This window comes from Anticarsia gemmatalis, chromosome 3 (genome assembly GCF_050436995.1).
Source record: "Anticarsia gemmatalis isolate Benzon Research Colony breed Stoneville strain chromosome 3, ilAntGemm2 primary, whole genome shotgun sequence".
NCBI lineage: Eukaryota > Metazoa > Arthropoda > Insecta > Lepidoptera > Erebidae > Anticarsia > Anticarsia gemmatalis.
In genome coordinates this window covers 2,262,908-2,288,848 of record NC_134747.1, presented here as the reverse complement: position 1 = coordinate 2,288,848, position 25,941 = coordinate 2,262,908, and the positions used below count along the sequence as shown (strand labels likewise).

The following is a 25,941-nucleotide window of genomic DNA, read 5'->3' as shown; positions in this document are numbered from 1 at the left end:
TGTGGGTCCCGACGTTGATTAATGAGAGCTGATTTACCACGCCAGACGCACCTTGATCATTCACAGAAACAGTTCCTAATCTACTTTTCCTGCTTAATATTATAAATGCGAAAATTTCTGTTGGTTACTCATTCACGAAAAATCTACTGGATGAAATTTAATGAAACTTGATGAACAGATGCAGCCTAAAACCTAGATAACTACATATGATACTTTTTACCACCGATTTTTTTTCACGCGGGTGTATGCTATTTAATACTAATATAGAAAAAATATACTAATACTATACTCGTTTAATAAAAACAGGGAATTTCTCTCAAACTCGGCCAATTTAAAGAAAGGGAAAGAGTAGACAGTATTTGACGCTAGCAGAAGCAATCAATCCTCATCAACGTAAAGTGTAGAAAATAATTAACAACGTAGATGACGGAACATAGCGCAATTAGCACCAGTAGGTCAAGAATAAGTTTGTAGAAAGATGTACAAAGACCGAGTTATGTTGAAAGGAATTTTAGTGTGGTATTGTAGATCCGGTACAAGCTGAGACCATATATCATATCTATTTAAAACAATGACACCTTCTAAAAAGTCACTAAAACTTGTTTTACCCAGGTGTATCACATAAAAACATGTTGTCCAAACTAATATTATAAATGCGAAAGTCTGTCTGTTTGTCAAGCTTCCACGGCTAAACTGAATCCAATTTTAAAAGAAATTCTACATGGATAGTATAGTTGGGAAATCCAGGGCCAAGCGTATAACATTTTTTCATCGACATACATATGTTACTGTAAAAGCCCGAACTGTTCTAAACCCTAAGATTTAGCACAGTTCGGGCTTTACATACACAATATCTCGTCTTTTCCCACAGGGGAAACCAAAGAAAATCAGATACCAAAGAATATTTTTCATCAACATATTTATTTATTTATCACTTGGCCAGCGTGACGTACTCCAGGCTTAACCTATCCCTCGTTTGGGAGACCCTTGCCCAGCAGTGGGACAGCAATAGGTAAAACAAATACATTTATTTAAGGTCTCATATTACATGCGACTAGAACCACGCTGGTCGGCTAGTATACAGTAATAAATAAGCTAAAACGATAGCATCGGAACTGGATAAACAGCTTTATTCGATTTCGTATTCACTCTGTGTTTTATAAGACAACGGTGTGACGTAATAGCTGAGTCACGAACGAGAATAGACTCACGGGGATACCTTCGAGTTTCTTACTAGTTAGGTTCGCTACACACATACTCGAGTCGCTACGCTCGGTTCGACAGTATTTATCGTATATCGCGTAGTAACTGCCTTTGTGGCGCGGTCGGTATTGTATGCGATTGCCGTGCCAGAGGTCTCAGGTTCGAATACCAGGTCGAGCCAAAAAATATTATTTGAGTTTTCTGTTAAAAAATTTTAATTCTCAGAGTTTGCCCGGAGTTAGCAAGTTGAGGTTGTAGACCTCCGTGTCTCAGAAAGCACGTAAACCCGTCGGTCCTACGCCTGATCTCTCACTGGTCGTGTAGGTTTATCCGTCCCACCAAGCTATAAGAGTGAAGGATAGAGAGTGTGTGTATCGTGCTCACACTTGGACACTATAAATAAAGTCCTGCAAAGTCGGCTGGTTTCAATGAAACTGGCCGACGACATTATTATTTATCGAACAACAAACCCGACCGGACCGAATGACTTGTTCGGCTTGTGCCCATCGGGAAGTTCCTTCGGGTCCGATCTTTACAATACAGTATAAACATTCAGGCGTGACTATATCGAACGGCATTTTTCCTTTAGTATACACATATTCGGTTTCACCCGGCTAGGCCGATTGACGCCGAACCAAATACCTACGTGTATAGCAAGCCTTACGAGATTCTCATCGACACGATCTTACTATCGCTTTTGTATCTTATCAATGATTTAATGGACCGATGTAATTGACTGGCCGGATAGTTTATTGTGCTCGGTTCGTTAATCGGGAGTATCTAGTCGTGTTATTGGTACGAGTGGGGTAAAGAATATTAATGACATGAATGACTTATATCAAGGCTACTAGATAAAGACGCAAGATGTATTTTTACATACATACAAGAAATCACACTTTTCCCGTTGAGGTAGGAAGTCTAAAGAACGCCACTTGCTACGGCCCCTAAACACTTTTTGCTAATTAACATTCATACATTCTGTTATACACGACCGAAGGTTATAAGTACTAAGCACCAAAGGTAATGTAATTGATGAACATTTTGAAAAAGGACTAAAGATTCTCTGGGTTTTCGAGATCGGATTGAACCGCACATCAAATATTGGACTTCAAACATTACCATTGGATTGTATAAGATTGCAAAATCTACATGATTACAAGTTGTTAAAATCACAAGAAAATGATTAAGTCGGTACAAAGTACAAACCCTCCACTTACTCCTAAATAAATTCTTATTCATCAAGACTCCTTAAGCCGTGGCTACAGGAATAAGGTCGACACATGATTATAAGTTTCTAAAATTACGAGAAACACTGAATAAATCGTTACATAAGCTTACAGCTTCACTTATTCCTAAAGCAATTATTATTCGTCAAGGCACCTGTCTTAAGCCGTGGCTTAAAGAAACAAGTCCACATTTCACTATAGTACTGAACACGCACTCCGCGGTACCGGTGCGATCGATTCACGACCGAACCTTGGGGGCGACAGCTGTTTACACACCGGGACAACATTCTTTGGCTGTGAGGAATTCTGATAGCCCTAATATTGGATAGGATGTAGTTTTTTGTAAGATGATAACCGTAATATAGCATAAAGTAAATAGTTTTCTGTATGGATGTGAATGAAGGAAAGGAAGTTTGCAAGGATCGTACTTAATGGCATTCTCTGGTATCTGTCTGAAAGTATGGAAAAAAGGCGTGATTTTATGTATGTACGTATGTATAATTAGTTTTAGAGGGACAGTGCTTGATGGTAGTTTTCGGATCTTGTACTTATTGGCACTTAAATTCATACTTATGTCACATTACAACAGCGGAATTGTAAGGGTAATATATCCGGAGAAACGCTTCTATTTAAATTTAAAATGTGCAGCGTTGCCGCGGAAGTAAACAAGTCTAATGCCAGGTCTGAAAATTTCTCCGAAACACTCGAGGTCGTGTATGGATATTTCTTTGAGGTTCAAGTGCAAAATGTACCCTATCACCTTAGTCTCTATATAGTACAATCATATCACTGGTTGTAGTTATAGTAATTTAGTTAAAACATGCATGTAAAACTAGCCTTCCGTGACTAAATAATGATTGATTTGATCAAACATGAAACAACACGTAATTAGTTTTTTTTACTCGATAAAAAACAATTCACGTTTAGCAGCATTAGGTATTAGGCATAAAGTAAAGGATCCTCTCAGTAAAACACTGTTATAACGTTGAGGATATGTTTGTATTAACGTATTGATCCCAGGAACTACCGATGAGGCTAGGTAACACAATATAGATGAAAGGCTATTTTTTTAACCCGTTACTATCCCACTGCTGGTCAAGGGTCTCCTCCCGTATTCGAGAGAGAAGTTAAGCCTCAAATCCACCACGCTGACTAAGTGGGAGTTGGGAACTTTGCATGCCCTTAAGAAATGAGTTAAACAATTATTCGGCATAAAAGTTTTTAACAAAACTAAATTAACTAAAGTAATTTACAAACGCTAATGAGCTTATTACAACCACAGTATAAACTGGATTCAAGGTTTAACCCCTCCTTACTTTGGGAGGAGACCCAGCAGTGGAGTAGTAATGGTCAAGAAAAAAGTGAGTTAACTACATTATAAACTCTTATAAACCAGGGCTGTAGTTGTTAAACGTCATAAGACAAACCTCTAATGAGAGTACCTTGAACGTTTAATAAGGATGCAACTGCGTGACTCACTCTTAGATAATGAAACACTAACTTAGTTTATTGGCACTAATACGCGACTTGAACTACTTTTACTCGCTGCTCCGTTCAATTTATTGTGTCCAGAGGACATTTAGAACAACCTTTGATGAATAAAAGGGATTTAGTAGATGTTACTTACTGCTATCGAATGTCTCGGAAATACCTACGTTTTGAAGGGAAAATCTATCCTTCTATGAAAAAGCATATAAGCTGTCGAATTGAGAAACTTGCTCCTTCTTTACATTAGTGAAAAATATGATTATAATAATAATATTGTTGCGATTACAATTAATCCGTTGTTTGTATGTTTGTAAAAGTCCCCGCCAGACAAGAGCAATTGTTAGTGCGGGTGTTGTCTTTAAAAAAAATCGTTATAGAATTACGGAATCTGCCAAAAAAGGCCTGTCTACCATTACTTCTGAAAGCCGCATTAGCTGTTAAGAAAATAAATAAGTCTCAATTACCTTTCTATACATCAATGAACTTTACAAAATACAATAGATACATAAAAAAATCAATCAAACATCTGATTAAAAGAAATAATTATACAAACACCAACAAAAATACTTAGTAACATTTTCGCATATCCGGAATGCGTCGCAGGTGTCTTCGCACCTGACACGCGTCATACGGTTGACTGGCGCCAAGCGTACTACATAGTACATACAAGATTTTGCGCCTTAATTCTTAATTATTGTTTCATTATTGTACCACGTGGTAAACAGAGAGGCAAGATGTTTCTGTCTTACTCTCAAAATAATGCGTGTCATTGTTTTTGTTAAAATCATAAGACATCCAGATTTAGGTTCAGATTTAGGAGTAAATGCTTCATGCTTTGTTCAGATATCGTTTTGGTATATTCATATGCCTCCTTGGTATAACTCAACAATGTATGAAACGAAGTACCTACTTGAATATTGAGAAAATGTATATGCTGATACGCTTATCAAAGGGCAAGGTTTTGTTATAAGCTTGATCAAAAGATGATGCTTTAAAAAGCTTTGTCCACTTCATAAATCAAACGAGAAGTGAATATTGGACAATTGAATAAGTACTAAGTACGATTATAAGTGTTAGCCCCTTACTGTCCGATTGCACAGTAAGGGTCTCTCGGAATGAACATTTTGAACTGAGTTCATACAGTATAAAGAAAAATGCAAGTCTTGTGTGTGAATTACAGTTTACAGTTACCGAGTGAAAAAAAATGGTGTTACACTTTCTCTTAAATTACTTTAATTATTTTTTATGAGGACATGTTGCATATCCGTACAGTAAAAAATGCAAGCTAAATGTCGTTTAATATATTTCTTGAGGGCATGCAAAGTCCCCAACCCGCACTTGGCCCGTGTGGTGGACTCAATGCCTAACCCCTCCGTCATTTGGGAGGAAACCCTGGCCTATCAGTAAGACAGTAACAATAAAAAAGCTAAATAAAACTTATTTTACTTCGTTCTTTTATTATTTCCCTATTAAATTCTTTTGTAACTGAAACCCTAAGTCGATCAAATATCACACTCGGAAAAAGACTTCACACTTTATTTGGAATCAGCATTTTACGAATGCGTATGACACGAAAAACGTATAACAATATAGACATTATAATAAACTAGCTGACCCGCGCAACTTCGCTTGCGTCACATAAGAGAGAATGGGTCATAATTTTCCCCGTTTATGTAACATTTTTTACCGGTACGCTGCTCCTATTGGTCGTAGCTTGATGATATATAGCCTATATCCTTCCTCGATAAATGGGCTATCTAACACTAAAATATTTTTTTTTAATCGGACCAGTAGTTCCTGAGATTAGCGCGTTCAAACAAACAAACTCTTCAGCTTTATAATATTAGTAAGTAAGTATAGATGATCATCAGTCTCTAACTACTCCCATGGGAAAAAGCTAGATAATATATTGCAGTAAAAGGTACTGTACTCGGCCTCCCTCTGTGAGAACAATATACTATATGTATGTAACTTATCTACACTATATTATTATGAATATGCAAATGAAAGAACTGGAATGGGTTTAGAATATTAAATGCATTCTTTGTATGAAGGTCAATAGAAATAATGCATAAGGGCTTTGAAACATCCTGTAGATCTATTGTGTACTTTAATTATTTTTTGTAGTTTTATTTACCTATATCTATCTATATAAATAAAAAAGGAACCACTTAAATGTACATATGTATGTACTCGCATAGCTTTTGAACAACTAAACTTAAATGGGTTATTATTTTTTAATATACTCGTAACTGACGGGACAAGGTTTGTATAGGATTGATGGTATTTAAATATAAATACACATTTAAATCCAACTAATATTTACTGCTACGCCTTTACGGGCTAAAATACTACACCGAATTTGATACAATCACGATTTTTAATAAAACACAGGAACCTTTTTTAGAATCAAAATCATTCCCGAAGCGAATGAAATAGGGGATAAAACTTTTTATACACTTGTGAGAAGTAGTAAGCTGTTTCTTATAAATATCGTTTTCTTCCCATATTTGGTTTTTTCATTGTTTGCGTCGCATTGCGGAAGTGGTCACTTTGTCTCACGTAATACTGCAAGCAGGTACGGAATTCGAATACCGGTCAAGACAGTACTTTATGATCCACAAATAGATTGGTTATGACGAAGAGTCTAGTATTTCTAGCCACTAGGACGATGAGTACAAAATGTATCTTCAGAAAATCCATACTAACAGTATTTACCCCTGGTTTCTGAGATACATTTAGCGGTAGTTTATCTATTTAATAGCGTTTAAGCTCATATAAAAAGGATAGTTTCAATACATAAACGACGGCTCAATGTGCCTTAGAAACCGGGCATAAGTCAAATGTGAGAGTAACTTAATCCGCCGGTTACGCATTCATAGATAAAGTGCTCTTTTACTAGCAGTCACCCTTCTGTTTATTACATGACGCTCTTGCAGCTAAACTGCTGAACAGAATTCGATGAAATTTTACATGTCCTTTTTAAGTTAATCACGGAAAAAATCCTAGTTTTATTTTACGCAAACAAACTACACGTAGTGTTGCTACAGTAAACTTATGGTTTTTGAAGCACAATTCTACTTTCTACCTTGTAAAACGTGATAGTACTAAATCTAGCAATTACATTAGCCTTCCCTTAGCCGAGTACTAAATAATTTGTATGCTCTGACACGTTTATGAGGGCGAGGCGAAGTGTTATTAAACTGGGTGACACAGAATCACTAATTTCTGGGCCCGAGATGTACTAAGATATTTATGTTTTTTATATTTAGTATATCTGAGGTAAGGGTTTAAAACTACGTATAAGGTAAACAGTAAGGGTTATCTGGGGTTGCAGTAGAAATCAAATATTGGACAACTCAATGGCGACCGAAATAGTTAATCATTGTACTGTGATTTATTTGTAGGGAGTAATTGCGTTTGTTTTAGGGTAGAGAGCTACCCCGATTTTATAAAAATCTTACGCTCGTATACATAATTTGTGATAAAGAGAAGAGATATCGCGACTTCGTACGCATAAAAAGAGTTCCTATATATGGACAAGGCTATGTTCATCTGCCAAATCAAAAATAGTTGAACATTGTTTAACTTCTGATTGTAGGGAGTATTTTTAGCAAAAGTCTTCGCCATTTCTTCAGACTTCTTTCCACAGTATCCATAGGTAAGATAATAAAAAAATTGGCTAAAAGTTATTGGGTTATCTGTTGCAAACAAACAAAGATCTATATTAATATAACTGTTTACCTCAAGAAATATTCAGAAGTCTACACTAGATCATTTCACACATACAACAACTAAAAAAAAATTCTAAAGAAAAATCATAACATATTGTTTATTATTTCAAATTCTTTAAATCGTATGTGTTTTCTCGCCTAGGAATAGATCCCACGACCTCGATACCACAGCCCACATTTAACTATGTGTCATTACAATCAACATAGCACATTGCAATTGCAAGCATGTCTGCAAATTGTTTATAGTCAAAATGCATTGTGATGGACTTTCACCGAGCTTGTCAGAATATTTATAAAGAGGTTTTACTGATGTGTGAAATTTTATATCTATACTAATATTATAAAGCTGAAGAGTTTGTTTGTTTGTTTGAACGCGCTAATCTCAGGAACCACTGGTCCGATTTGAAAAATTCTTTCAGTGTTAGATAGCTCATTTATCGAGGAAGGCTATAGGCTATATATCATCACGCTATGACCAATGGGCGCAGAGTGCCAGTAAAAGATGTTACAAAAACGGGGAAAATTATGACTCACTAGCTGACCCGCGCAACTTCGCTTGCGTCACCTTAGAGAATGGGTCAAAATTTTCCCCGTTTTTGTAACATTTTTCGTTGCTACTCCGCTCCTAATGACCTTAGCGTGATGTTATATAGCCTATAGCCTTCCTCGATAAATGGGCTATCTAACACTGAAAGAATTTTTCAAATCGGACCAGTAGTTCCTGAGATTAGCGCGTTCAAACAAACAAACAAACAAACAAACAAACTCTTCAGCTTTATAATATTAGTATAGATTCTCTCTTATGTGACGCAAGCGAAGTTGCGCGGGTCAGCTAGTAATATATATGAATTGGAAAGTTTTATGATCTTCATGACAGTCTTTTAGTTATTCCCAAAAACCTAACTGAAAACCTACTCTACCTTGCTTTTTGTATAGTTAAATGTTAATTTTTCATTATTATTAACTTAAATGCAGTTAACAGTACAGAGTAGACATTAATATTCAATCATTATATATTATGTGGAGGAGAATGTAGTCACCAGTTTAAGTTTCAGATCATAATAAAACAATTTTACATTTCATGTTTCCCTCTATCCTCATCTCAACAGTCATAGCATAGTTAGGGAACACATAATACCATAATCACCATGCTTGTGATGTCATAAGTATTATCCAGTTGTAACATCCATACATACAATGAAATAATGCCATTTTCTCATAGCAGTTGGCAGAGACCAAAGAATGTCAATTGGTATGATCCTTACAAACTGCCTATATCCCATTCACATCCATACACCTTGTCATGCAAGACCAGTACCACATCTCCAGTTGTATCTTTGAATAATATTGTCTTTTGATCCTTACTTGACTTACCCCCGGTATCTAAGTACATTTAGCGGTAGTTTATCTATTCAATAGCATTTTTTTTGTATGAGTTTTGACGCTATTGAATAGATAAACTATCGTTAAATGTACCTCAGAAACCGGGGGGTTATAGGCATTGTTATATTTAACTTATAATAAACTTACCAGGTGTGAGATCTAATTTGTCTATGTGATCGCCGAGCACAGATGCCCAGCTCTGCAGCTGGTCTAGTACTCCCCAGGGCGTCGTCATGGCGACTGTGAGGATGACCAGTGTGTGGGGGAACGTCTCCTCGCTGAGGGCGAACTTGAGGAGGTTTGTGTGCCCTGGGTCACCGTCCAGCACCCACACACTGAGGCGAGTTTGATCTGGTTGGAACAAAGTTGGGTTAAAATCATACTATCTTTACATGTCCGATACCTAGTTTCTGAGGCACATTTAGCAGTAGTTTATTTATTCAAACTGCCTTGTTTATATGAGTTGAATTGCTATTGAATAGATTGACTACCACTAAATGTGCCTCAGAAACCAGTCATAAGGAAAGTGTTAGACCTTTGTACAACAATAATAATGGGTTGAATAAAGACTTTCTTAAGTTATCGTTATGAGATCTTGATCTGGGTAGAAGAACTGTAGTGTGGTAATTTTAGTGTAAGAAGTCTTAACATGTTATCAGTCATCAATGATGCTCTTTAATTGTTTTTGTTAGGATACTAAAGCCTTTAGATTACAATGTTGATGAATCACCAAATCAATATTGATGACAATAGTCACACTAGATTCTAATAAGAATGTGTTTTATAATATCTATTAATATAAACACTAATGAAATCAATATGCACCATCATTACTGTCTGTTTGACTCACAACAAACGCTTATCACTCAGATGGCACACTCAAAACAATGCTCACATACTAATGTAGGTTAGATCTATTGTTCAACACCTGTATGTATGTTTATTTGTAAATATATGTAACAAAAATATCAAAATCTTTCACTTACCATCCCGATACTCATCTCTAACGTCTATATACGCATATTCGAGCGCCGACCCTTTCTTAGGGTCTTCTACGCCTTGTAATTTCGCTACCAAAGTAGTTTTGCCAGTCTCATTATCACCCAAAACTAAAACATTTTTGTTTGAAGGTAGTTTTGTGTTCCCTTGGTTTTGGACCTCTTCTAGTATTGCAGACCTGCAAATTTTCGAGCATACAGTATTCGTTGTCATCAACCGCGCGAGGTTGCCACTATCACGGGAAAGTGTACATAAATGTGTGGATTTGTCGTCGTGAGAGAATGTTTCGCTGTTACTTTACATACAAAGGTAAGACAACGCAGCTAGGTCACATATTTCTCAGCTTCATAGCTTGACATCACGTAGGTGTGACACATTGGATCCCTATATGGGGAGTGCATGTTACCCGTAAAATTAACAGTGAACCGTTACCATAGATTGTCCTTGGCGTCTTCTTTTTCTTTCTTTTTAGATTTAAGCCCATTAGCCTGGCCGTTTGTCTCCATTCTTCAGGTACGATAGAAGATAACAACGGCACAGAAAGGCTTTTCTTTCGTTTTCGTCTCTTCTGCCGTTCATACGTCACTCTCGCGATGATGTGCGAGTTGCTAGAAATAATAATTACGTTTATACTGTTAGACGTAAAACTTTGAAATCCCTTATATTGTCGTTTTTATTTAATACGTAAGGTATTACACATTTCATTTAATTTCGTAAGTTTAGTGCAGTATTCGGCATAAGTTAATTAAGGGCCAATAAGATGTATAAAATCATTTTTAATTTAACTTCAGCACTTCGTTTATTGGTATGGCAAGAATATTTTGAACTTTTTAATGCGTCTTGTAGAGTAGATAATTCTAGCATCGACTATCGATTTAGTTACCAAATTCTTAAAATCTGTTCAGACTCTAAAAATAATTTCAAATTAGAACTATTTTTCTATTTTGTAGTGCTTTATAAAAGGTACTGCCCTACTAATACCATTTTAATAAGGACAATTTCTTGTCAGTATTCGATTTTAGTAGAGTAGAGTCAACTATACTGTAAAAAAAATACTAAGCACTTTCACTGTATGTTCAGCTGGGTGTTCCTCTAATCTCTGTTTTTCTCCATGACAGTGTCATGTCAGATAACAATATTTTGTAATCATCCACAAGATTAACTTTATAGCAAATTATTATCGATATTTAACGTCGTAGAAAAGTGCTATTTTGAAATTGTGATCTTAATATAGTGAAGATTGATTATCTTTAAGTCAAAATGTTTAAAAAGCCAGCTCCGGGTAAAAAATCTAATTTATCGCAGGTGAGTCATGCAGCACATTATTTGTTCATTCTTAGGGTCTCGTCCGGTTCTAGTCGCGCGGCTAATGTTAGTTTATTTATAGGAATAAGTCATAGTTGTTATGCTAATAAAATCTCATTTGAGGTTAGCTTAAAAAGTTCCTTATCAGCTGATCGGGAATTTGTAAACAAAGGAACTTAAGTGTACTTAAGTTATTAAAATATTAATGCGAACACTGAGTTCATTCATCGCTGAGTGAAATAAACATTTTAACGTTAACAAGGCGCTAAGTATAGACTTTTCTCAGTAACTGTACAACAATGTATTTTTTTTTTTACTAACTGTTTATTTATTCAATGATGAATGATGATGACTAATATTAATTGTCAGTTAAAGTCACGTTACTTTTTGTGGTTGGTTTGTGAAAGGATATACAAACTTTAACCTAATCTCAACATGTGGAATGGTCTGGAACAATCCTTTGTTATCCTGTCAGAATGGAAGGAACACATTTTATGTTTCTGTTATTCCCCTATTTCACATTACGCTACAGTTTTAAGTTATGCATGCATGAGAACTCTTGAGTGTACTGTGTAAAGTTTAATTGGATTTTTTGACAGTTTCTTGTAAAAATTCTTCTATTTTAACTATTTACAGATTACATTGTTTTTAAAATTTTTACAGAACTCAAAATGTAGGCAGCAAGATACAATTGAAAATACACGTATAATATTTAATATCTATTTATAAATTGGAATAATTCATGTTGTAATATTTTATAAAATATTATTATCCCACTTAATCATTTCTGGCTTATTCTTTGTTTAGAGTTACAATACATATGATTATATGCTATTACAATATAATACATACTCTATGTGTTTTTATTGGGAGATACAACCTTTTAGGTTAGGTTGCCTGGGCTTTTTCCGCACTTAGCCTCCTAGTTGGGCCTTTGTGCGTCAACCTTTATAAATTGGAATACTTCTTCCAGTTTGGTCTCCTAGACATACCAGACTTAGACGACAATGACGATGAGCCTCTGGACCTGTCAGATGATGACATCGACCTGGAGGCTGAACTGGCAGCCATCAGCGGTGGAGGAGGTAGGAGACCGAAGCCAAAGAGACCAGCACCAGCGCCGGGAGCAAACCTGGATGCTATGATAGCGGAGAGCTTGAAGGATATACCTTCGGACGATGATGTTTCTGGTGAATTTATTGAAATTATAGTATTATGTTTTAGTGTTTTAGTTCTGAATACAATAATTAAGTGGCCTAGTTTGCGTTTCATGATTTTAGAGTGATTTATGGGATGCAAGATTTTAAAACTATTAAAGTATTGTAGGTATATGATAATACTAAAGTAATAATTGACTGTATTTAGACTTCTTTTAGACCTCTTCTATCATGAAAATAATTTTCAAGTAGTTTCTTGTTGTAAGATAGAATGAAAAAATAAGTTAAGAACAACTTTTTACTTTTTGATTTAAGCTTGCAGTAACGTACATTTGATTCAAGAAATACCTCATTTGATTAAATGATGTTATAGATTCCTTTACTTTCATATACCACAAAGTGAACATGTCAGAATTATAGATTCTTCTTGCAACTGAATTAACCTTTACCTATAATTTCAGGAGACGAAGACGACCCAGACCTTCTAAGCGAGTTAAAGGAACTAGCGATAGACGACGACGCACCTGCCCCTCCGCCGCGCACGTCCCGCCCCGCGCCCCCTCCCCCCGGCGCCCCTCTCAGTAACGACAGCAGCATAGTCAGCTTTATACAAGACAGGATTACTAATTATACTGTCGCTGAGAAGAATGCAAAGGCTAATGGTGAAAGCAGTAGAGCGAGAAGGTAAGAAGAATATGAGCCATTTACTTTTCATGTTTAATATACTGGCCATCTATAGTGTAGTTATTATAGTGGTCACAAGCACAAGGTTGTGGGTTTGATACCCGCATATATGTGAAATTTTAATTTGTTCTGGTATCTGTATACTTTGTGTCTGTTGTTTGCGTGTTCGTAAAAGTATCCTCGATAGAAGACTCTAATCTAGCTATTAGTGTATAACTCTGCTTCCGTAGGTCATAACGTCGCAGCGTCATATAGCGTTATAGGTCTAGTCACTCCTAAATGTGATAATTATATAAAAAAATACCCGTTAATGTCCCATTGCTGGTTAAGTGTCTTCTAGAATAAGAGAGGGGTTAGGCCTTGATTAGATATATTATACAAAAGGATTTTATTGAATGTGACTGTCTGTTCCAGAGATAAGCTTCTATAAACGTATAACAATCTCTACAGTTTATTTCCACAGATTAAGACCAGATTAGTTTTTTGTCCTTTTATAGCAATTGTAAGGCACGTAACTTACGTAGGTTTTGTCTCAAGGCGATATGCATTTAACACATAAATGACATACCTAGTACTAATGGTACCATATTATATTGCTGGTCATGTGGTAATCTCTCATAATACGCCTCTGCTGTGCAATGAACTATTAAAGTAGGAAATGTGTAATACGAAACTACTAAACCCGAACATTATTATTATAATATTTCGATAAAACAGGTGTCTAAATTCGGAAAAATAATCGGGCCTAAAAGTTTTATAATCTTCATTATGTAATACTAGCTGACCCGCGCAACTTCGCTTGCGTCCAATAAGAGAGAATGGGTGAAATTTCTCCGACGATATATAGCCTATGTCCTTTCTCGGGTATCAAAATATCTCCATACCAAATTTCATGCAAATTGGTTCAGTAGTTTAGGCGTGATTGAGTAGCAGACAGACAGACAGACAGAGTTACTTTCGCATTTATAATATTAGTATGGATTACAAAAAAATTACACAGGAAAAGCTATGTAATCATTTAAATTCAAGGTCGTTTGCGGAATTCATATTTCTAATGACTTTAAAAGTGAAGACCGTAAAGCAGTGGTTTAAGTGCTTATGTCTACAGCAAGACATTAGACAAGCAGTAGATTTATTGCTACAGGAAACATTTTTTTATTCTTTATATTAATTGTTTGAAAAATCCCTTTAACCCAATAATACTTTTTTAAGAGTTTTTTGTAATAACTTACCTCTCCTTGTCTAGATTCGCGCGAGGTCTCAAAACACTCCAAGACCTTCTCAAACAGGCGAAGGCCGGGAAACCAATCAAAGATGAAGATATTCCTCCACCAGTGGCCGTTGGGAAGCCAGCTGATGCTCCACAGCCGCCACCTTCGGCTCCAGCACCCGATCCAGAGCCGGAACAGCCTCTGATAGACTTGGGGCCTCCGGAGCCAAGTCCTGAAGAACCGAGTCCTCCAGAACCACAGGAACCTCCACCACCTGCGCCTGTTGAAAGTCTCAGTGAAGAGAAGCAGCAAGGATTGCGTATGATATTGAGTGAGTTTCTAAAGTTTGTTGAAGGGTTTATAAGGTACAGGTTTTAAAAAGTCATGACATTTTACTTTCATTTATACTGCGGAAATTGGGTTATAAAGGGGACATTATTAATTTTTCTAATGAAAACCAACTATAATCGCTCGCTCTCTAACTAACATTGTAAATGGCGTAATGTGGTTGAATTTCATAAACCTCTGTCTGCACTTTCGGGTATAAAAGGCGGAAATTCTGTACGTATGCAATTCAAGTATTCCGGACGAACTTATGTATAAACAAAAAAATGTAAATTTATCACAATCAAATTTTTGTCTCAGCGCATCCAAGTTCGTAAGATTTAATATATCGCTCATCCGGAGCGACAGTGACTTAACTGCAAAAAAACCGAATATGATTTAATTATACCAAAATTATCCTTTATTCAATCCCCGTTGGAAGGGAAAAAAATTCTCGCTAGAGTGCAAAAAGTCGTTGTAGAAATATTCCACTTTGGCGCGCGAATACTGGGCGTTGTGTAAATTTTACATATTTGCAGTTACGTCGCTGTCGCTCTGGATGAGCGATATCGAAACGCTGACTGTTAAGGCTCCCATGAGAGTTCCCTATACTTAATCTATACTAATATTATAAAGCTGAAGAGTTTGTTTATTTGTTTGTTTGAACGCGCTAATCTCAGGAACTACTGGTCCGATTCGAAAAATTCTTACACTGTTAGATAGCCCATTTATCGAGGAAGGCTATAGGCTATATATTATTACGCTATGACCAATAGGACTAGAGTACCAGTAAAAAATGTTACAAAAACGGGGGAAATTTTGAGCCATTTACTCTTATGTGACGCAAGCAAAGTTGCGCGGGTCAGCTATTGAATAATAAACCCCCCATTTTCCAACCAGGACGTCAACAAGAGTTTAAAGCAGCAGCTCTATCATCAAAGCACGCGGGTGACAAGGCACTCGCGCTCGAATACTTGAAGGTAGTGAAACAGTTCGACATCGTAGTGGACGCGTACAAGTCAGGCCAGGACATGGATTTGAATGAACTACCCACCCCGGACATGATAGCCGCCGCTTTTAAGTCGCAGAAGACCGAAGATGAGACACAGAAATCGGCTGGTAAGTTATTTAAAATATCACATGCACATACAAATATTCACAGTACAATGTACATTTCTGTATCTATACTAATATTATAAAGCTGAAAAGTTTGTTTGTTTGTTTGAACGCGCTAATCTCAGGAACTACTGGTCCGATTTGAAGAATTCTTTCAGTGTTAGATAGCCCATTTATCGAGGAAGGCTTTAGGCTATAATATATCATCACGCTACGACCAATAGGAGCAGAGTACCAGGGAAAAATGTTACAAAAACGGGGAATATTATGATTCTCTTATGTGACGCAAGCGAAGTTGCGCGGGTCAGCTAGTAACTAATATACACGGTTGTCTGCTGAAATGAAATAGAACTTGTACCCTAATTATCAGACAGCAAAAATCGTTTGAAAAATCTGTATAATTTGTGGAGAAATCGCGTACTAAATATATAAAAATTAAGATCCAATTGATAACGCCCTCTTTAAAATATTTTAATCACGAACTAACTAAGCATTATAAAACTAGTGATTTCTTTAGCATGTTAGATGTCACTAAATGTATATTTTATATATTATTTAATATATTAGGTATATATTTTAAAATTATATTTCAGAGCCGCCTCCGGAGCCAGTAAGCGAGAGTCCCGGTCTCATAACTGCGTCTACAGTCGACGAAGCTTTGAAACAGAGATTAGCAGCTTTCCAGGTACTAAAAAATATAAGTATAATTTAAATGTACATATATTATTAACTCTTAGACCATATTATTATTAACTCTTCATTTTGTATAGCAACAAGAAGCCAAAGCGAAAGAAGAGGGTAATTCATCGAAGGCTCGTCGCATGGGTCGCATAGTGAAGCAATACCAGGAAGCTATCAGGCACCACGCGGCCGGCAAGCCCATCGCCGCGGATGAGCTGCCCACACCCGCGGGGTTCGCGCCCCTGCCTACTGACGGAGTGAGTATTCAAGACAAGAGGCCGCCCGCGACTTCGTCCGCGTGGAAACCCTTCCCGAGTAAATCCCGATCGTCTTAAAAGATCTCGTGAACTCCGGCATAAAAAGTATGTGTTATTCTAGGTCTTCGGCTACCTATATACCAAATTTCATCGTAATCGGTTCAGTATTATTTGCGTGAAATAGCTACAAACATCCATACATACATTCTCAGAAACTTTCGCATTTATAATATTAGTATTATACATACTTGACCGCCTCTTTGGCGTGATCGAGATGGTAGCTGTGCTGTCTTGGATTCGAATCTTGAGTCAGGCTGAAAAGTAACCCCTTAGTTTTACTATCAAGAACTTCTTAGTGATTGCTTGGAGTTGGGAAGTTAAAGTCTTAAACTCCGTGCCTCGGAGAGCATAGAGAACCGTCGGCCATCTCTTTACCTCTCACCGGTCGAGTCGTCTACACTCGGGCTATGAGAGCGAGGAAATAGAAAGTCTACCTGCATACTATGCAGACACTTCAACACTATAAATAAACTCATGCACAGAAGGCTTGTTTCAATAAAACTGGCCTTTATATCTGAAAATTGGCGCTAGGTTCTAATCAGTATCCTTTCTTCCCACAGGGCTCAGCTCCTCGCTCAGCAGCACCAGCTCCAGCCGCTCCCTCCCCGTCACCGTCGGCTCGCTCCGCCCCCCAGCCGCCCGCCCCCTCCTCCACATCGTCGACATCAGCATCGCGTTACGACAAACAAATAGCCTACCTACTGCTCAGACAGAAGCAGTTCAAAGAAGCTGCCTTGAAGGCTAAGAAAAATGGTGAGTTATAAATTAGTAGATAATTGAGATTCTTTTGTGAGAATCTGACGGAAGATGCGTCGGGCGTAACTTAATTTGTATGGGCTTCGCACCGACGCATCATCGGTTGAGTGTGAACGGTCCGGTTTTTTTCTATACATTTGTCTGTTCTGGCGTTGCGCGACCGATAATACGCGATGTATGTTCCGTATTGTTCCTAAGGAGCAAATGCGGAAACGCCCCTTGTGTTTAAACATGTGTTCTTTCAAATATCTTGCTATCTTTGTCATTTTGACATGTACCATAGAGACAGGAATACTCTTAAGAATCACTTAAAATGTAATGATGATACATTCAGTCGAAGGTTAAATAATATGTATAAAGATTCAAAGAAAATTAAGCAAAATAAATAATTATACGCCTATAAATATACGTTGAATTAAAACGCCTTTTATTTCTTAAAGCTTAGGTGTCAACAACGCATCGCATTTTGCACACTCTGTAAGAAGAAGGTTAAGGCCTATTACCATTAATTTGACAAATAATAACGGACTGAAAATTCACAACAATAAGCACGAAAACACCTAAAAATTAAAGACACGAGGACAATCTTTTATAATAAATAATGTAATTATGAATTTATCAGGTGATATCGAAGCGGCAAAAGAATACCTCCGAGCAGCGAAAGGTTTTGACGGAGTCATAGAAGCGGCGCGCGGAGGACTCACTGTTGACTTGAAGTCTCTGCCCGTACCGCCCAAGGCTAAGGACGATCTAGAGCATACGTAAGACAATAAACTATTTGTAATCACTATTAAAAACGGAGGCCGTACCGAACTAAAGAATATTCGTCGAACTTTCCTTTGTTACTTATCACACCTATTCTGTATAAAATGTCGGTTGAACTATGGTACAAGAATATAAAGCCAGCTATACCCATACTGTAAACTCCGTTTTAAAATAGAATAGGAAAGGTGCTTAACAAACAACTTCAAACTTTCCGATTTCTGATGTTTACACTATTAGAGTAGTATGACAGACCGCTATGTTTTAAGAGCGCATTTTGCATTTACTAGCGTATAACTTGTGTAACGTATTGCACGTTCCAGTAGGTTAACAAAGTAATAAAATTTTTGAACCATTCTTCGCAATTTTACGTTTAGTTTTGATCCCGTTACAATCTGCGTGTGAAAATGTTGCAGGAGTTAATGTAAATTTCAGTGAACTATCTATTTTAGAGACACTAATTTCAAGCTTTGCTATAATTTTCTATTTGCCGTTTTTATAGAAAATCTAATAAATCACCGTCTCATTCTATGTTATTATCACCCCAGAAAATCAAATCAAAATAAATCATTAAAACAATTTACCTTTTCAGTTTCGACATAGTATCAACGGAAGACTGCGAGTCTCCGGAGGACTCGGCCCCCATAGACAGTACAGGAGACGACGACGACGTGACCTCGCGCCTGCACCACCAGCTCACGAGCCAGCTGAAGCTGTGCCGAGACAACCGCGACCACAACCGAGCTATGGGCAATATTGCCGAGGCTAACCGCTTTGATAACCTCGCACTGAGTGTTAAACAGGATTTAGATGTCGTTGTTGTTGCTAAGAGGTATGTACGGTTTATATCTATACTAATATTATAAAGCTGAAGAGTTTGTTTGTTTATTTGTTTGAACGCGCTAATCTCAGGAACTACTGGTCCGATTTGAAAAAATCTTTCAGTTTTAGATAGTCCATTTATCGAGAAAAGCTATAGGCTGTATAACATCACGCTACGACCAATAAGAGCAGAGTAGCAATAAGAAATGTTACAAAAACGGATTTTTTTTTAACCCATTCTCTCATAACTGTCGCAAGCGAAGTTGCGCGGGTCAGTTATTAACGATAATGTCAGTCTTCTAGCTGTAATACTTTCACCGATTCCGATATCATAGAGGAAAGAGTTTTCTGGGGTTTATCGTAAGCTAAACGTCGCATGGTCCATCAGTTTTGTAGAGAGAGATTCTGAAATTAGAACATCAGAATCTCGCAGGCTTACGCAGCTGGCAGTAGCCTGTTTATGTAACCACTTTATTTTAGGAAAGAGCAGTAATTCATAATCCAGTTTCATTGTTCATGCCAAGGTTCTCTACTAAGTTGTCAGACAGTACTTATTATTTCTATTAATATATTGAGCCGTAAAAAAAAACATGAATACCAGATAGATATATTTTTTAGACACTGCTGCGCAAAGGCTTTGAAGAAAAGGCATGCAGAAAAAGAGATGGATAACCAAATTATAAAATAATTGAGAAAATCTGTTAATTATTATTAAAGTAAATCTTGTTCTTATTTATTGTAATAAAATATAGCAATCTTCTTCTCTTTCCAGCCTAGGCCAAAGACCACCAAAGTTCCACTACGAGAGCCGCCAGTTCGCAGTGATACAATGCAATACAGACCTTAACGAGAACGACTTAGAGTTGACAATCGTGCGCGGCATCGCGTACAATGTACCTAACCCGAAGGATGTTGATACTTATGTTAAATTCGAGTTCCCTTATCCACAGGTATTTATACGTCACTTATTAATTACTTTTGAATCATTGAAAGAGTTTTATCGAATAAAAATCAATTCTAATTAAAATTTTTGTACATCATTATTAAGTGAGTTATTTAACTAAAATACGTAAGTATGGGTTCTTTTCTTCATTTACTGCTATAGAAGCATCGATAGATACATACATCTGTAACGTAGAAAAATCTCTGTAATTCTGATTTTCATATCATTATTAAGTATGGTATACTAAAATGCTGCTCGTAACAAACATTTTTATTTAACACTTTTAGAAATTCACGATTGTACCCTATTACAAGAAACCTGTATTTCATAACAGCGTTTTATCATTCTGTATGCGAAGACCTGTAACTTTTTTATTACTTACATATTATGAATTTCTGCCTATAAATAACATAGTAAAATAGAATTTGATTTGTCAATGCTCCTACCGAAATAACAGCACTACTAATCTCATAATTATAATCTTAAATCGAAAACAAATCGCAGTTTTAATCACTTAACACTGAACAATAACACTAAACAATTTCCCAGGACGCGCCCGTCTCGGACCGTACATCTCTAATCAAGGATACGAACAACCCAGAGTACAATGCAGTATTCCCCCTCGCTATACAGCGCGGCGCCCGCCCTTGTCTCAGGGTGTTCAAACGACATGGCATCAAACTTGAAGTCTATTCTAGAGGGTAAGTGAATAAATTTTAACCCATTACTAACCTACTAAGGGCGCGTTCCCCCTATGTCGTGACGACAGATAATCGTGTAGTTTTAAGTGTCGTGGCTTATATGTTTAATTGGTAGTGTTCACATATAGAACTAGACGACTTACTGTCGTCTACGACATTCTTTGCAGTGACTACAGATTATCGTGACAGTGGGGACGACTAGATACGACAGTCACTAAACGATAAAATTTTTTGACGACAAACAATCGTTATAATGGGAACAGGTAGAGACGACAGTCGTCCAACGATAAATTAATCGTTACGACATAGTGGGAACGCGCCCTAAGGGGCTAGGATCTCCTCCTGGATTGAGGGAGGGGTTAGGCCTTGACTCCACCACACTAGTCGAAGCCTAATCGATGTTTGATATCTGTTTTACTAACTACCCAATACTACCCATGGTTAATTATTTGACTGTAAAAAAATCACATAACATTTTTCAATCTTGTTTCGCTTATAAAACAGAGATTAAATTGAAATGACAGAGTTCATGCTTGTAAAATGCGCTGGTCCAAAATTATATAACAAACTAGCTGACCCCGCAACTTCGCTTGCGGCACATAAGAGAGAATGGGTCATAATTTTCCCCGTTTTTGTAACATTTTTGGTACTCTGCTCCTTTTGGTCGTAGCGTGATGATATATAGCCTTTCTCGATAAATGGTCTATTGAACACAAAAATATTTTTTCATTTCGAACCAGTAGTTCCTGAGAATAGCGCGTTCAAACAAACAAAGCTTAATAATATTAGTATAGATAAAAATATAAGGTACCTATTTTAATTTGTAAATGTCTAGCAAATCAGGTAAAAATGCATGATCGTATTAGTATAGTCACTTAAGTATCGTATTAGATTACGATAATACGTGAAAATTAGCAAGAATAGAGTAGTAATGTAGAATTTAATCGCACGACTTTTTAGTACTTACTTAATTACATTTTAAATGACAAACTCTCGATTCTCTATTATAGTACCGTCAGTTTTTAATCGAGCTAAGGTTGTAATTTTGGCACCAGCCCTAAAAGTAGTGAAATATTGAAATTAATTTAATCTCAATTACTGGAATTTGCGTGCATATTTTTAACTTATTAAAAATGGGCGTTTCTTGATTCACATTTCATGGGTTTTGGGTTTAATGTAAACAGTAACTCATATTTAATTTTCATTGAAAATTAGTGCGTTTTGCTATTTTTTCTCTCACATTTTTTTTTGAGAGGGAGAGACAAAGGAGGTGCATTAATTCTTTGCTGTTATTTCAATTTCCAGTAATATATTATCCCTGGTAAAATTAAAGGATAAACAAATGAATAAATACAGTTTGTGATAAAATAATGCAAATTATGAATACTTTTCTATACATTATTTCTGAAATCAAGTTTCAAATAATTTTTTAATCATTGTCATGATTGTTCCTCGATTATAATTATGGGAAACTGGGATTCTTCATTTTCGTGAAAATATGTTTTCTTTGTCCACTATAAAAGTTTGTTTATTTGTTTGTCCTTTGTATTGAATCTTATTTTTAATTGCTTAGTCGCTATCATTTATCATATAAATATATCATCTAACTAACCCTGGTGATTGCTATTTGTGGTGTTTTGTTTTGTTACCGTTTGGTGGCGCTACTGGGTTGTGAGGTCTTGAACTTTTGTAGATAGTGTAAATTACAATTATAGTAGATTTGTACATACGCATGTTTCTTTTAGTAGATGAATTATAGTTTCCTTTTAAATAAAGTTTGAATTAGTCTGTAGAATTTAACTAACATGTACATATAAAAATTAGATTTCATTGAAAAAATTAGAATACATGAAATATCATGAACGTTAATGTTATAGTTTGCGTTCATACAAATGCAATGAAACGCATGGTTTTACTTACAAATAATTTTAGAACCAATATTACTTCACAATTTTTTTGCATACATTTTTATGAAACCATGTTTTCCATTCCATTGTTTGAACATGTTACAGACAAACAGACAGACATTCGCACTTCTTTCTTAAGAAATAATAATTTGGAGTAAAAAAACATACCAGCCCTTCCTTATCTTTAGCCCGTATACAAAACTCATAAATCCCTGTTAGCTAGTTGTCCCGTACACCCCAGTAGCGCCACCTAGCGTTGTTGTTTGGCATGTACATACAGTGGGTGCGCTGACTGTCTCTGTGGACTGTGTTGCAGCGGCTGGTTCCGCTCCGACACCCTGCTCGGTACCGTCAACGTGAAGCTAGCGCCGCTGGAGAACCATGTCACTGTTCATGAGGCTTTTCCTGTAAGTACCGACAACCTAGGTAACTTTGAATCATTTGGGTAACATCGATAGTGTGAATTTGAACTAGTTTCGATTATTTTTTCATATGAAACCAACAGAATTGATAAAAGTTTGCAAAACTAAAATAAACCTTTATCATTGTGTTTGTTTCTTATGAAAAAAATATCGAAACTAGTTCATATTCCCACTGTCAATGTTACTCAAATGATTCAAAGTTACCCAAATTTACCTTATCATCAAAACCTTGTTATAATTTTTCTCTTTTTTTAACCCATGACTGTCCCACTGCAAGGGTCTCCTCTCAAACGAGGGGGAGGGGTAAGCCCTTGAGTTCACCACGCTGGCCTAGTGCGGGTTGGGGACTTAAATCTTATCTAAAGAGTCTAGAGGGGGGTCAAAACCTTATTATATTAAATTATTTTATACAAACTTTTGAGGTTGTTATATTTTTTAGATTAAAAGTTTTTTAAAACAACGATTCCTCGATCAAACCGTGTTTGTGAAGCTGCCTACGTAGCGAGCGTTTCTGTTTCAGGAGGTCTCAATTCGATTGCATAGTCGGCACAGTTTTTTTTAAATTCTAAATACTTGCTCGGAGGTTTTTCGTTTATGTAGTATAAGTGACTGTTTGTTGTAATCAAAGGATAAGAACACTTAGCATTTTCCCTACCTAAACAAATATTTTGTGCGAATTTTGAGCATTAATCTGAGCCCCCTCAGATTGCTTCTTTTAATGTTGTAACATGAAATTGTCTGATTAACCTGTAAAAAGAATACAACTGATACAAGTAAAAAAGTCACAACTCCGTTTAGTGTTGATAATTTCAATTAAAAATCTACTTTTCCCACAGTTAATGGATGGCCGTCGTCCAGCAGGCGGCTCCTTAGAAGTAAAACTACGCGTCCGCACCCCCCTCCTACAACAACAGATAGAGAACACCAAACATCGTTGGCTTGTCATTGACAACTGAACTACAAAACTACTGCACCCAAAGTGATACTTGTATTGTTGTGTTTTAAGTACAGTGAACAGTTTTTAAGCGAGAAATAAGATAATACTTCCTATTACTCTTTAAATATTAAACTTTAAAATGTTAAAGATTATTTTTAACAGAAAAACAGTATATAGATTTAAATAAATATGTGTCTCAAATAATTAACCATTTTGTATTTTCATACAAAGTAAAAAAAAACTATTGCAACGTAATTAAAAAATTGATAGATGTTCGTTTCTCAAAATTATAACATTTTTTTATTGGCTTATAAATTATATTATAAATCGTCCCGTAATGTGGGAGAAGTTAGACTTTTAGTCCACTATACTGGTCAAGTGCGGGTTGGGACTTCATTTAAACATTAATTTGAAAGAAACACATACGAAATCTAGGGAAACGAATAATAAATATGTAATTTTTAATGTCCTATGTAATATAATTAAATTTTAAAATGTAAAAAAAAACAAGTGCTATAAGCATGGCTACTGCTAAATAAGTTGATAAGTCAGCTTTAGTATATAAGGTTTATGTTTTTATATCTTTATTCATAAATATTTAAAAACACGTTATTACTATAATAAAAGTAGATAATGCGTTTTTGCCCTGGGAAATACCTATTTGTCATTCATTTACAATTCATGTATTCAGGCATAAACGAACATACTTTTTTATTTATTTATTTAATTTCCTTTTGTATATTTAAAACCTTAAATTCGTCACATTTACTTAGTAAAGTAAATGTCAAAAATCTGCAAGAAATTAGTTAATTCTTTTACTCTTATGGCAATTCGAATAAAACACATATACACACATAGACTCATAAAAACATTACTCTACTTTTGCGTCTCGCAGTCGGGTAAAAAAGACAGCATTATAGTTTCAACATTGATTTAAATATTTATGAATAAAGATGGTAATGTAAAAAAATCTCACATATTATTGTATTTTTATTAAAATTTTGTAATTATGTAATGTAATGGAGAATGAAATGCAAGCAATATTGAACCTTATGGAGGCCTTGTAGAGTGCTAGTTTGCACTAAGATTGTTTGAGAAATTTGAGCATTGAATTATGAACTTTTATTCCTAGGTAGTAAGGTTTAATATCGCATTTAATTATTGTACATTGTTTTAACTATTTTTTCTATATTAATAAAAACTGTTTGACACTACATCACAAAAGTGAAGAGGTTATGCAAGTGCTTACGCGGTCGAATAATGGATGGGTAACCACTTAGTGATGAGACTCGAACTATCTGGTCAGTGAGCTTCAAGTGGCTTGAACAACTAGGAAAGAAAAAACTAGCTCTAAAGATGCGTAGTTGCACGGGGACGGGTAATGGACGGGTGACCGCTTAGTAACGGCTTATCTTGTCAGAAAGCTTCAGGCGGCTTGAACAACTAGAACAATGAAAAACTAGTTTCATTGATGCTAATGTTTATGCGGTCGGGTAACGGATGGGTAACCGCTTAGGCATTATCTTCTCAGAGAGCTTCAGGCGGCTTGAGCAATAAGAAATGCGAAAACTACCTTTAAAGAAGCTAATGTTTATGCGGTTAGGTAATGGATGGGTAACCATTTAGTCAAATAAGACCTGAATTATTAGGTCAGAGGGCTTCAGGCGAATAAATAAAAGAGCGAACTAACTTCAATTTTTTGTTAATTTTTTTTGTGGGAATATTGAATCTTAATTATCTTATTAAATAATGTGATTGCACTGTCTACCCTTCTGAAGGGATAGCGTTATGTTATAGTACACATTGTAATATATAAATATATCTGTATGTTAAATGTAATTATATTGTTCAATCAATTTTAAA

At 36.0% G+C, this 25,941-nt stretch overlaps 2 protein-coding genes across 4 annotated transcripts in view; one reads left to right on the top strand and one right to left on the bottom strand.

Annotated features, from left to right (window-relative positions):
* Dlic (dynein light intermediate chain) overlaps window positions 1-10,632 on the bottom strand; it is a 26,381-nt gene extending 15,749 nt beyond the window's left edge. The window contains exons 1-3 of the mRNA XM_076135796.1: window positions 10,466-10,632; window positions 10,021-10,211; window positions 9,182-9,385 (exon numbers count right to left, since the gene is read on the bottom strand). Of these exons, the coding sequence (XP_075991911.1) occupies window positions 9,182-9,385; window positions 10,021-10,211; window positions 10,466-10,539 (469 nt within the window). The 5' untranslated portion in view covers window positions 10,540-10,632. The remainder of the gene's footprint in view (window positions 1-9,181; window positions 9,386-10,020; window positions 10,212-10,465) is intronic.
* Window positions 10,254-25,941, top strand: l(2)gd1 (lethal (2) giant discs 1). 3 transcript variants are annotated; one of them, XM_076135793.1, is made up of 14 exons: window positions 10,254-10,342; window positions 12,312-12,528; window positions 12,957-13,179; window positions 14,426-14,721; window positions 15,615-15,833; window positions 16,424-16,515; window positions 16,601-16,768; window positions 17,389-17,581; window positions 18,207-18,345; window positions 18,939-19,178; window positions 19,941-20,118; window positions 20,661-20,812; window positions 23,000-23,126; window positions 23,978-25,941. In XM_076135793.1, the coding sequence occupies exons 1-14, from the start codon at window positions 10,289-10,291 to the stop codon at window positions 24,095-24,097; spliced, it is 2,418 nt and encodes an 805-aa protein (XP_075991908.1). In that variant the 5' UTR covers window positions 10,254-10,288; the 3' UTR covers window positions 24,098-25,941. The 3 variants fall into 3 exon arrangements, with proteins under 3 accessions (XP_075991908.1, XP_075991910.1, XP_075991909.1); XM_076135795.1 differs by having other exon boundaries at window positions 10,256-10,342; window positions 23,036-23,126; XM_076135794.1 differs by lacking the exon at window positions 10,254-10,342 and adding an exon at window positions 11,141-11,338.